Consider the following 14,654-nt stretch of genomic DNA (forward strand, 5'->3'; position numbering starts at 1 on the left):
GGGGAGTGAGTGTGAGACCTATTCTAGGGCACTGGAGACAGAAGATCTTTGGAGAAGGAGAGAGTGGTGAAAAGAAAGGGAGAGAGAGTGACGGAAGACAGGAGGAGGAAAAAGGATCTCATTGAAATTAGATAATTGCTTTTCAGCCCCTCCCTCGTCAGAAGCCTGGGATTCTTTACCCAGATTCATTCATAGAGCGAACCAGAGCTTCTTACTAGTGACATGTAGAGAGAGAGAGAGAAAGAGAGAGATAGACAGAGAGAGAGAGAGAGAGAGACAGAGAGAGACACAGAGAGAGAGAGAGAGAGAGAGAGAGATGGCCAGAGAGAGGAAAGCCTAACCCAAAGGCTGACAGAGGAAAGACCAGCCTGGCAGAGGAAAGACCAGCCTGACAGAGGAAAGACCAGCCTGGCAGAGGAAAGACCAGCCTGGCAGAGGAAAGACCAGCCTGGCAGAGGAAAGACCAGCCTGACAGAGTAAAGACCAGCCTGACAGAGTAAAGACCAGCCTGACAGAGGAAAGTCCAGCCTGGCAGAGGAAAGACCAACCTGGCAGAGGAAAGACCAGCCTGGCAGAGGAAAGACCAGCCTGGCAGAGGAAAGACCAGCCTGGCAGAGGAAAGACCAGCCTGGCAGAGGAAAGACCAGCCTGGCAGAGGAAAGACCAGCCTGGCAGAGGAAAGACCAGCCTGACAGAGTAAAGACCAGCCTGACAGAGTAAAGACCAGCCTGACAGAGTAAAGACCAGCCTGACAGAGGAAAGACCAACCTGGCAGAGGAAAGACCAACCTGGCAGAGGAAAGACCAGCCTGGCAGAGGAAAGACCAGCCTGGCAGAGGAAAGACCAGCCTGGCAGAGGAAAGACCAGCCTGGCAGAGGAAAGACCAGCCTGGCAGAGGAAAGACCAGCCTGGCAGAGGAAAGACCAACCTGGCAGAGGAAAGACCAACCTGGCAGAGGAAAGACCAACCTGGCAGAGGAAAGACCAGCCTGGCAGAGGAAAGACCAGCCTGGCAGAGGAAAGACCAGCCTGGCAGAGGAAAGACCAACCTGGCAGAGGAAAGACCAGCCTGGCAGAGGAAAGACCAGCCTGGCAGAGGAAAGATCAGCCTGGCAGAGGAAAGACCAACCTGATAGAGGAAAGATCAGCCTGGCAGAGGAAAGTCCAGCCTGGCAGAGGAAAGACCAGCCTGGCAGAGGAAAGACCAGCCTGGCAGAGGAAAGACCAGCCTGGTAGAGGAAAGACCAGCCTGACAGAGGAAAGACCAGCCTGGCAGAGGAAAGACCAGCCTGGCAGAGGAAAGACCAACCTGGCAGAGGAAAGACCAACCTGGCAGAGGAAAGACCAGCCTGGCAGAGGAAAGACCAGCCTGGCAGAGGAAAGAACAGCCTGGCAGAGGAAAGACCAGCCTGGCAGAGGAAAGACCAACCTGGCAGAGGAAAGACCAACCTGGCAGAGGAAAGACCAACCTGGCAGAGGAAAGACCAGCCTGGCAGAGGAAAGACCAGCCTGGCAGAGGAAAGACCAGCCTGGCAGAGGAAAGACCAACCTGGCAGAGGAAAGACCAGCCTGGCAGAGGAAAGACCAGCCTGGCAGAGGAAAGATCAGCCTGACAGAGGAAAGACCAGCCTGGCAGAGGAAAGACCAACCTGACAGAGGAAAGATCAGCCTGGCAGAGGAAAGTCCAGCCTGGCAGAGGAAAGACCAGCCTGGCAGAGGAAAGACCAGCCTGGCAGAGGAAAGACCAGCCTGGTAGAGGAAAGACCAGCCTGACAGAGGAAAGACCAGCCTGACAGATGAAAGACCAGCCTGGCAGTGGAAAGACCAGCCTGGCAAAGGAAAGACCAGCCTGGCAGAGGAAAGACCAGCCTGGCAGAGGAAAGACCAGCCTGGCAGAGGAAAGACCAGCCGGGCAGAGGAAAGACCAGCCTGGCAGAGGAAAGACCAACCTGGCAGAGGAAAGACCAGCCTGGCAGAGGAAAGACCAACCTGACAGAGGAAAGACCAGCCTGGCAGAGGAAAGACCAGCCTGACAGAGGAAAGACCAGCCTGGCAGAGGAAAGACCAGCCTGGCAGAGGAAAGACCAGCCTGGCAGAGGAAAGACCAGCCTGACAGAGGAAAGACCAGCCTGGCAGAGGAAAGACCAGCCTGGCAGAGGAAAGTCTGGTGTTAGCACTTCATCCTCCCGAGTGGCGCAGCGATCTAAGACACTGCATCTCAGTGCTAGAGGCGTCACTACAGACCCTGGTTCGATTCCAGGCTGTATCACAACCGGCCGTGATTGGGAGTCCCATAGGGGCGGCGCACAATTGGCCCAGCGTCGTTAGGGTTTGGCCAGGGTAGGCAGTCACTGTAAATAAGAATTTGTTCTTAAAATGACTTGACTAGTTAAATAAAGGTTAAATAAATAAAAAATCCTCTCATTCACTCATATCTCTCTCTCTCAAAAATTGAAAATGAACAGTAAACATTAACACCCACAAAAGTTTTAAAAGAATAAAGACATTTCAAATGTCACATTATGTCTATATACAGTGTTGTAAAAATGTGCAAATAGTTAAAGTACAAAAGGGAAAATAAATAAACATAAATATGGGTTGTATATATAATGGTGTTTGTTCTTCACTGGTTGCCCTTTTCTTGTGGCAACAGGTCACAAATCTTGCTGCTGTGATGGAACACTGTGGTATTTCACCCAGTAGAAATGGGAGTTTATCAAAATCGGGTTTGTTTTCAAATTATTTGTGGATCTGTGTAATCTGAGGGAAATATGTGTCTCTAATATGGTCATACATTTGGCAGGAGGTTAGGAAGTGCAGCTCAGTTTCCACCTCATGTTGTGGACAGTGTGCACATAGCCTGTCTTCTCTTGAGAGCCAGGTCTGCCTACGGCGGCCTTTCTCAATAGCAAGGCTATGCTCACTGAGTCTGTACATAGTCAAAGCTTTCCTTAAGTTTGGGGCAGTCACAGTGGTCAGGTATTCTGCCACTGTGTACTCTCTGTTTAGGGCCAAATAGCATTGTAGTTTGCTCAGTTTTTTTGTTAATTCAAGTAATTATCTTTTTGTTTTCTCATGATTTGGTTGGGTCTAATTGTGTTGCTGTGCTGGGGCTCTGTGGGGTGTGTTTGTGAACAGAGCCCCAGGACCAGCTTGCTTAGGGGACTCTTCTCCAGGTTCATCTCTCTGTGGGTGATGGCTTTGTTACGGAAGGTTTGGGAATCGCTTCCTTTTAGGTGGTTGTAGAATTGAACGTCTCTTTTCTGGATTTTGATAATTAGCGGGTATCGGCCTAATTCCGCTCTGCGTGCATTATTTAGTGTTTTACGTTGTACACTGAGGATGTTTTTGCAGAATTCTGCATGCAGAGTCTCAATTTGGTGTTTGTCCCATTTTGTGAATTATCGGTTGTTGAGCGGACCCGAGACCTCACAACCATAAAGGGAAATGGGTTCTATAAATGATTCAAGTATTTTTAGCCAGATCCTAACTGGTATGTCGAATTTGATGTTCCTTTTGATGGCGTTTTAGGCCCTTCTTGCCTTGTCTCTCAGATGGTTCACAGCATTGTGGAAGTTACCCTTGGTGCTGATGTTTAGGCCGAGGTATGTATAGTTTTTTGTGTGCTCTAAGGCAACAGTGTCTAGATGGAGTTTGTATGTGTTGTCTTGGCAACTGGACTTTTTTTTGCAACACCATTATTTTTGTCTTACTGAGATAAACTGTCAGAGGCAAAGTCTGACAGAATCTCTCTCCCTCCCACCCCCCCCTCTACATCTGGATTGGGGGAAGCTGGATCACATGAGTACCCTGCCTCTGTGAGAGGGTTTTGCTCACGCTTCACCTCGCCCTCTGTTCCTTTCTCTACACTAAATCATATGTCCTGGGAAAAAAAGCCAAGGGAGGTTGTGTGTAAAACCCACTCGCGGCGGCGCCCTGGTTCCCACGCTGCAACTGTTACACCCGTTGCCTAGTTACGGGCTGTGGCAAGGCACCGCTCTGTGGCCTGGACTCTGACTTGAGTCTCTCTCCCTCTCTCTCTCTCCCTCTCTCTCTCGATCCAATTAGAACTAATGGAGTTCTCTACACCACCACTTCTATAGTGATCCAATTAGAACTAATGGAGTTCTCTACACCACCACTTATATAGTGATCCAATTAGAACTAATGGAGTTCTCTACATCACCACTTCTATCGTGATCCAATTAGAACTAATGGAGTTCTCTACATCACCACTTCTATAGTGATCCAATTAGAACTAATGGAGTTCTCTACACCACCACTTATATAGTGATCCAATTAGAACTGATGGAGTTCTCTACACCACCACTTATATAGTGATCCAATTAGAACTGATGGAGTTCTCTACACCACCACTTCTATAGTGATCCAATTAGAACTAATGGAGTTCTCTACACCACCACTTCTATAGTGATCCAATTAGAACTAATGGAGTTCTCTACACCACCACTTCTATAGTGATCCAATTAGAACTAATGGAGTTCTCTACACCACCACTTATATAGTGATCCAATTAGAACTAATGGAGTTCTCTACACCACCACTTCTATAGTGATCCAATTAGAACTAATGGAGTTCTCTACACCACCACTTCTATAGTGATCCAATTAGAACTAATGGAGTTCTCTACACCACCACTTCTATAGTGATCCAATTAGAACTAATGGAGTTCTCTACACCACCACTTATATAGTGATCCAATTAGAACTAAATGGAGTTCTCTACATCACCACTTCTATAGTGATCCAATTAGAACTAATGGAGTTCTCTACACCACCACTTATATAGTGATCCAATTAGAACTAATGGAGTTCTCTACACCACCACTTATATAGTGATCCAATTAGAACTAAATGGAGTTCTCTACATCACCACTTATATAGTGATCCAATTAGAACTAATGGAGTTCTCTACACCACCACTTCTATAGTGATCCAATTAGAACTAATGGAGTTCTCTACACCACCACTTATATAGTGATCCAATTAGAACTAATGGAGTTCTCTACACCACCACTTCTATAGTGATCCAATTAGAACTAATGGAGTTCTCTACACCACCACTTCTATAGTGATCCAATTAGAACTAATGGAGTTCTCTACACCACCACTTCTATAGTGATCCAATTAGAACTAATGGAGTTCTCTACACCACCACTTATATAGTGATCCAATTAGAACTAATGGAGTTCTCTACACCACCACTTATATAGTGATCCAATTAGAACTAAATGGAGTTCTCTACACCACCACTTCTATAGTGATCCAATTAGAACTAAATGGAGTTCTCTACACCACCACTTCTATAGTGATCCAATTAGAACTAAATGGAGTTCTCTACACCACCACTTCTATAGTGATCCAATTAGAACTAATGGAGTTCTCTACACCACCACTTCTATAGTGATCCAATTAGAACTAAATGGAGTTCTCTACATCACCACTTATATAGTGATCCAATTAGAACTAAATGGAGTTCTCTACACCACCACTTATATAGTGATCCAATTAGAACAAATGGAGTTCTCTACACCACCACTTATATAGTGATCCAATTAGAACTAATGGAGTTCTCTACACCACCACTTCTATAGTGATCCAATTAGAACTAATGGAGTTCTCTACACCACCACTTCTATAGTGATCCAATTAGAACTAATGGAGTTCTCTACACCACCACTTATATAGTGATCCAATTAGAACTAATGGAGTTCTCTACACCACCACTTCTATAGTGATCCAATTAGAACTAATGGAGTTCTCTACACCACCACTTCTATAGTGATCCAATTAGAACTAATGGAGTTCTCTACACCACCACTTCTATAGTGATCCAATTAGAACTAAATGGAGTTCTCTACACCACCACTTCTATAGTGATCCAATTAGAACTAATGGAGTTCTCTACACCACCACTTCTATAGTGATCCAATTAGAACTAATGGAGTTCTCTACACCACCACTTCTATAGTGATCCAATTAGAACTAATGGAGTTCTCTACACCACCACTTATATAGTGATCCAATTAGAACTAATGGAGTTCTCTACACCACCACTTCTATAGTGATCCAATTAGAACTAATGGAGTTCTCTACACCACCACTTCTATAGTGATCCAATTAGAACTAATGGAGTTCTCTACACCACCACTTATATAGTGATCCAATTAGAACTAATGGAGTTCTCTACACCACCACTTCTATAGTGATCCAATTAGAACTAATGGAGTTCTCTACACCACCACTTCTATAGTGATCCAATTAGAACTAATGGAGTTCTCTACACCACCACTTCTATAGTGATCCAATTAGAACTAAATGGAGTTCTCTACACCACCACTTCTATAGTGATCCAATTAGAACTAATGGAGTTCTCTACACCACCACTTCTATAGTGATCCAATTAGAACTAATGGAGTTCTCTACACCACCACTTCTATAGTGATCCAATTAGAACTAATGGAGTTCTCTACACCACCACTTATATAGTGATCCAATTAGAACTAATGGAGTTCTCTACACCACCACTTATATAGTGATCCAATTAGAACTAATGGAGTTCTCTACACCACCACTTCTATAGTGATCCAATTAGAACTAATGGAGTTCTCTACACCACCACTTCTATAGTGATCCAATTAGAACTAATGGAGTTCTCTACACCACCACTTCTATAGTGATCCAATTAGAACTAATGGAGTTCTCTACACCACCACTTCTATAGTGATCCAATTAGAACTAATGGAGTTCTCTACACCAGCACTTCTATAGTGATCCAATTAGAACTAATGGAGTTCTATACACCACCACTTCTATAGTGATCCAATTAGAACTAATGGAGTTCTCTACACCACCACTTATATAGTGATCCAATTAGAACTAATGGAGTTCTCTACACCACCACTTCTATAGTGACCCAATTAGAACTAATGGAGTTCTCTACACCACCACTTCTATAGTGATCCAATTAGAACTAATGGAGTTCTATACACCACCACTTCTATAGTGATCCAATTAGAACTAATGGAGTTCTCTACACCACCACTTCTATAGTGATCCAATTAGAACTAATGGAGTTCTCTACACCACCACTTCTATAGTGATCCAATTAGAACTAATGGAGTTCTCTACACCACCACTTCTATAGTGATCCAATTAGAACTAATGGAGTTCTCTACACCACCACTTATATAGTGATCCAATTAGAACTAATGGAGTTCTCTACACCACCACTTCTATAGTGATCCAATTAGAACTAATGGAGTTCTCTACACCACCACTTCTATAGTGATCCAATTAGAACTAATGGAGTTCTCTACACCACCACTTCTATAGTGATCCAATTAGAACTAATGGAGTTCTCTACACCACCACTTCTATAGTGATCCAATTAGAACTAATGGAGTTCTATACACCACCACTTCTATAGTGATCCAATTAGAACTAATGGAGTTCTCTACACCACCACTTATATAGTGATCCAATTAGAACTAATGGAGTTCTCTACACCACCACTTCTATAGTGATCCAATTAGAACTAATGGAGTTCTCTACACCACCACTTCTATAGTGATCCAATTAGAACTAATGGAGTTCTCTACACCACCACTTATATAGTGATCCAATTAGAACTAATGGAGTTCTATACACCACCACTTATATAGTGATCCAATTAGAACTAATGGAGTTCTCTACATCACCACTTCTATAGTGATCCAATTAGAACTAATGGAGTTCTCTACACCACCACTTCTATAGTGATCCAATTAGAACTAATGGAGTTCTCTACACCACCACTTCTATAGTGATCCAATTAGAACTAATGGAGTTCTCTACACCACCACTTATATAGTGATCCAATTAGAACTAATGGAGTTCTATACACCACCACTTATATAGTGATCCAATTAGAACTAATGGAGTTCTCTACACCACCACTTATATAGTGATCCAATTAGAACTAATGGAGTTCTATACACCACCACTTCTATAGTGATCCAATTAGAACTAATGGAGTTCTCTACACCACCACTTCTATAGTGATCCAATTAGAACTAATGGAGTTCTCTACACCACCACTTCTATAGTGATCCAATTAAAACTAATGGAGTTCTCTACACCACCACTTCTATAGTGATCCAATTAGAACTAATGGAGTTCTCTACACCACCACTTCTATAGTGATCCAATTAGAACTAATGGAGTTCTCTACACCACCACTTCTATAGTGATCCAATTAGAACTAATGGACAATACAGGGGGAGGCTGCATTCCTGCTATGTAATGGGAGGTCAAGCGTACAGAGAGAGAGAGAGACAGAGAGAAACCGAGAGAGAGAGAGAGAGACCGAGAGAGACCGAGAGAGAGCGAGAGCGAAATGGGGAGGAAGTGATGATAAGATAGGGATATAAAGGGATATAGAGGGATATAGAGGGGTGTAGAGGGATATAGAGGGATATAGAGAGATATAAAGGGATATAGAGGGATGTAAAGGGATGTAGAGGGATGTAAAGGGATGTAGAGGGATGTAGATGGATATAGAGGGATGTAAAGGGATGTAGAGGGATGTAGAGGGATATAGAGGGATGTAAAGGGATATAGAGGGATATAGAGGGATGTAAAGGAAGAAAGAACCAATGGGGTGTTTGCTTGTTCTGCCCATAGTAGAATGACTCCATGGTGTCACCAGTAGGACCTCTGTCTCTCACACTGTTGGTGATCAGTGGGATGGAACTAACTAGCCTGGTGCGCTAGGAGAAAGTTAGCCTACGTAGAGACAACACATTCAGACCACATGGAGAGATAAACATGCTATCGTTAGCCGTTCTAAAAGGCCCAGCTACTTTATAAAACAGTACGCGAGGGTCACCCAAAGAACACGCTAGCCATTCTAAAAGGCCCAGCTACTTTATAAAACAGTACGCGAGGGTCACCCAAAGAACACGCTAGCCATTCTAAAAGGCCCCAGCTACTTTATAAAACAGTACGCGAGGGTCACCCAAAGAACACGCTAGCCATTCTAAAATGGGACAGAAGGTTTCAGTCTGTCTTCATATGGCAGTGTGTACAGGGGTCGCCATTAGAGGTTCCTCTCTGAATGACATGGCGTGTATTTCATCAGATCAATAAACAGTCGATGATCTGTTCAGAAGATCTAATGGCGTGTGACCTCTATTCCTATCTCCGACCTCTATTCCTATCTCCGACCTCTATTCCTATCTCCGACCTCTATTCCTATCTCCGACCTCTATTCCTATCTCCGACCTCTATTCACATCTCCGACCTCTATTCACATCTCCGACCTCTATTCACATCTCCGACCTCTATTCACATCTCCGACCTCTATTCACATCTCCGACCTCTATTCACATCTCCGACCTCTATTCACATCTCCGACCTCTATTCACATCTCCGACCTCTATTCACATCTCCGACCTCTATTCACATCTCCGACCTCTATTCACATCTCCGACCTCTATTCACATCTCCGACCTCTATTCACATCTCCGACCTCTATTCACATCTCCGACCTCTATTCACATCTCCGACCTCTATTCATATCTCCGACCTCAGTGACATGTCTTCCTAGCAACAGTGAGATAACAATCTGTACATTCCAACACATGATCATGTTTGTTGCAGCACCAGAAATACATTTAGAGTCACACAGCAATACACATGATGATGTTACAGTGGGGATGGAAGGGGAGGGGGGAAGAGATGGAGGGAGGGATGAAGGAATGGAAGGATAGAGGGGAGGAGGGATGGAGGAATGGAAGGATAGAGGGGAGGAGGGATGGAGTGATGGAAAGATGAAGGGATGAAGGGGAGGAGGGATGGAGAAATAGAGTGATGAGAGATGGAGGGATATAGTGATGGAGGGATATAGTGATGGAGGGATGGAGAGATGGAGAAAGAGAGTGTTAGAAGGAATGCTAAACGATGACAACTGACGTTCTCATAACCCCTCTGTGACCCAGCTAAGGACACGGGTCTCCTGGGAGAGAGGGATCGCCAGGACGGCGGTTCAGAGACTAGACAACCCAGTTCCTCTGGTCAGAGACTATACAACCCAGTTCCTCTGGTCAGAGACTATACAACCCAGTTCCTCTGGTCAGAGACAATACAACCCAGTTCCTCTGGTCAGAGACAATACAACCCAGTTCCTCTGGTCAGAGACTATACAACCCAGTTCCTCTGGTCAGAGACTATACAACCCAGTTCCTCTGGTCAGAGACTATACAACCCAGTTCCTCTGGTCAGAGACAATACAACCCAGTTCCTCTGGTCAGAGACTATACAACCCAGTTCCTCTGGTCAGAGACAATACAACCCAGTTCCTCTGGTCAGAGACTATACAACCCAGTTCCTCTGGTCAGAGACAATACAACCCAGTTCCTCTGGTCAGAGACTATACAACCCAGTTCCTCTGGTCAGAGACAATACAACCCAGTTCCTCTGGTCAGAGACTATACAACCCAGTTCCTCTGGTCAGAGACAATACAACCCAGTTCCTCTGGTCAGAGACTATACAACCCAGTTCCTCTGGTCAGAGACAATACAACCCAGTTCCTCTGGTCAGAGACTATACAACCCAGTTCCTCTGGTCAGAGACAATACAACCCAGTTCCTCTGGTCAGAGACTATACAACCCAGTTCCTCTGGTCAGAGACTATACAACCCAGTTCCTCTGGTCAGAGACTATACAACCCAGTTCCTCTGGTCAGAGACTATACAACCCAGTTCCTCTGGTCAGAGACTATACAACCCAGTTCCTCTGGTCAGAGACTATACAACCCAGTTCCTCTGGTCAGAGACTATACAACCCAGTTCCTCTGGTCAGAGACTATACAACCCAGTTCCTCTGGTCAGAGACAATACAACCCAGTTCCTCTGGTCAGAGACTATACAACCCAGTTCCTCTGGTCAGAGACAATACAACCCAGTTCCTCTGGTCAGAGACTATACAACCCAGTTCCTCTGGTCAGAGACAATACAACCCAGTTCCTCTGGTCAGAGACTATACAACCCAGTTCCTCTGGTCAGAGACAATACAACCCAGTTCCTCTGGTCAGAGACTATACAACCCAGTTCCTCTGGTCAGAGACAATACAACCCAGTTCCTCTGGTCAGAGACTATACAACCCAGTTCCTCTGGTCAGAGACAATACAACCCAGTTCCTCTGGTCAGAGACTATACAACCCAGTTCCTCTGGTCAGAGACAATACAACCCAGTTCCTCTGGTCAGAGACTATACAACCCAGTTCCTCTGGTCAGAGACAATACAACCCAGTTCCTCTGGTCAGAGACTATACAACCCAGTTCCTCTGGTCAGAGACAATACAACCCAGTTCCTCTGGTCAGAGACTATACAACCCAGTTCCTCTGGTCAGAGACAATACAACCCAGTTCCTCTGGTCAGAGACTATACAACCCAGTTCCTCTGGTCAGAGACAATACAACCCAGTTCCTCTGGTCAGAGACTATACAACCCAGTTCCTCTGGTCAGAGACTATACAACCCAGTTCCTCTGGTCAGAGACTATACAACCCAGTTCCTCTGGTCAGAGACTATACAACCCAGTTCCTCTGGTCAGAGACTATACAACCCAGTTCCTCTGGTCAGAGACTATACAACCCAGTTCCTCTGGTCAGAGACTATACAACCCAGTTCCTCTGGTCAGAGACTATACAACCCAGTTCCTCTGGTCAGAGACAATACAACCCAGTTCCTCTGGTCAGAGACTATACAACCCAGTTCCTCTGGTCAGAGACAATACAACCCAGTTCCTCTGGTCAGAGACTATACAACCCAGTTCCTCTGGTCAGAGACAATACAACCCAGTTCCTCTGGTCAGAGACTATACAACCCAGTTCCTCTGGTCAGAGACAATACAACCCAGTTCCTCTGGTCAGAGACTATACAACCCAGTTCCTCTGGTCAGAGACAATACAACCCAGTTCCTCTGGTCAGAGACTATACAACCCAGTTCCTCTGGTCAGAGACAATACAACCCAGTTCCTCTGGTCAGAGACTATACAACCCAGTTCCTCTGGTCAGAGACAATACAACCCAGTTCCTCTGGTCAGAGACTATACAACCCAGTTCCTCTGGTCAGAGACAATACAACCCAGTTCCTCTGGTCAGAGACAATACAACCCAGTTCCTCTGGTCAGAGACTATACAACCCAGTTCCTCTGGTCAGAGACTATACAACCCAGTTCCTCTGGTCTGAGACTATACAACCCAGTTCCTCTGGTCAGAGACTATACAACCCAGTTCCTCTGGTCAGAGACTATACAACCCAGTTCCTCTGGTCTGAGACTATACCACCCAGTTCCTCTGAGACTATACAACCCAGTTCCTCTGGTCAGAGACTATACAACCCAGTTCCTCTGGTCAGAGACTATACAACCCAGTTCCTCTGAGACTATACAACCCAGTTCCTCTGGTCAGACACTATACAACCCAGTTCCTCTGGTCAGAGAAAAAAGTCCTGGGGCCCAACATTTTAGTTTTTGCCAAAACACACAGACACCTGCTTGAAATGAGTTGAAGCTACTGTGTTATTACTTGGGGACAGAGACATGTGCCCCTCGTTGGGTCCCCAGGACCAGGATTGAGAAACGCTGTGTTCCAGTAGTGTTTCTCAACCTTCGGTCCATGATCTGGTCCCGGGGTAATCTATGGAACTAACCAAGCACTGTACTGAATACTACAGCCTTAAGAAGCCAGTAGGATGAACTAGGTTCTATTTAGGTAACCTATGACCAGTAGGATGAACTAGGTTCTATTTAGGTAACCTATGACCAGTAGGATGAACTAGGTTCTATTTAGGTAACCTATGACCAGTAGGATGAACTAGGTTCTATATAGGTAACCTATGACCAGTAGGATGAACTAGGTTCTATTTAGGTAACCTATGGCCAGTAGGATGAACTAGGTTCTATTTAGGTAACCTATGACCAGTAGGATGAACTATGTTCTATTTAGGTAACCTATGGCCAGTAGGATGAACTCGGTTCTATTTAGGTAACCTATGGCCAGTAGGATGAACTAGGTTCTATTTAGGTAACCTATGGCCAGTAGGATGAACTAGGTTCTATTTAGGTAACCTATGGCCAGTAGGATGGCCAGTGTGCGACCCAAACCTATGGCCAGTGTGCGACCCAAACCTATGGCCAGTGTGCGACCCAAAGGGGGTTGGAGACAGATGGAGAGAGAGAGAGGGATAACTTACCAGAGCAGACTTGCCCACACCTCCAGAGCCGAGGACTACTAACTTGTATTCACGCATCGTTCACTGTGTCTGGTGTCACCCTGTAGAGAGACAGAGGAGGCCAGGGTCAGTTAAACAACTCAACATCTGGTAATAACATGGTGAACTAATATGAGAATAACATGGTAATAACATGGTAAACTAACATGAGAATAACATGGTAATAACATGGGAATAACATGATAATAACATGAGAATAACATGGTAATAACGTGGTAAACTAACATGAGAATAACATGGTAATAACATGGTAATAACATGAGAATAACATGGTAATAACATGGTAATAACATGAGAATAACATGGTAATAACATGGTAAACTAACATGAGAATAACATGGTAATAACGTGGTAAACTAACATGAGAATAACATGGTAATAACATGGTAATAACATGAGAATAACATGGTAATAACATGGTAAACTAACATGAGAATAACATGGTAATAACATGAGAATAACATGGTAATAACATAAGAATAACATGGTAATAACGTGGTAAACTAACATGAGAATAACATGGTAATAACATGAGAATAACATGGTAATAACATGGTAAACTAACATGAGAATAATATGGTAATAACATGGTAATAACGTGGTGAACTAACATGAGAATAATATGGTAATAACATGAGAATAGCATGGTAATAACATGAGAATAACATGGTAATACCATGGTAATAACATGTTAAACTAACATGAGAATAACATGGTAATAACATGGTAATAACATGTTAAACTAACATGAGAATAACATGGTAATAACATGAGAATAACATGGTAATAACATGGTAATAACATGTTAAACTAACATGAGAATAACATGGTAATAACATGGTAATAACATGTTAAACTAACATGAGAATAACATGGTAATAACATGAGAATAACATGGTAATAACGTGGTAAACTAACATGAGAATAACATGGTAATAACATGGTAATAACATGTTAAACTAACATGAGAATAACATGGTAATAACATGAGAATAACATGGTAATAACATGGTAATAACATGTTAAACTAACATGAGAATAACATGGTAATAACATGAGAATAACATGGTAATAACGTGGTGAACTAACATGAGAATAATATGGTAATAACATGGTAATAACATGAGAATAGCATGGTAATTACATAAGAATAACATGGTAATAACATAAGAATAACATGGTAATAACGTGGTGAACTAACATGAGAATAATATGGTAATAACATGGTAATAACATGAGAATAACATGGTAATAACATAAGAATAACATGGTAATAACGTGGTAAACTAACATGAGAATAACATGGTAATAACATGAGAATAACATGGTAATAACGTGGTGAACTAACATGAGAA

General features: G+C 43.7%; 1 protein-coding gene across 1 annotated transcript in view; it reads right to left on the reverse strand.

Annotated features, from left to right (window-relative positions):
- Positions 1–14,654, reverse strand: part of LOC139533559 (ras-related protein Rap-1b) — a 166,678-nt gene that overhangs the window by 72,248 nt on the left and 79,776 nt on the right. Inside the window, exon 2 of the mRNA XM_071331691.1 lies at positions 13,261–13,340. Within this exon, the coding sequence (XP_071187792.1) occupies positions 13,261–13,317 (57 nt within the window). The 5' untranslated portion in view covers positions 13,318–13,340. The remainder of the gene's footprint in view (positions 1–13,260; positions 13,341–14,654) is intronic.

The sequence above is a fragment of the Salvelinus alpinus genome, chromosome 11, assembly GCF_045679555.1.
Source record: "Salvelinus alpinus chromosome 11, SLU_Salpinus.1, whole genome shotgun sequence".
Lineage (NCBI taxonomy): Eukaryota > Metazoa > Chordata > Actinopteri > Salmoniformes > Salmonidae > Salvelinus > Salvelinus alpinus.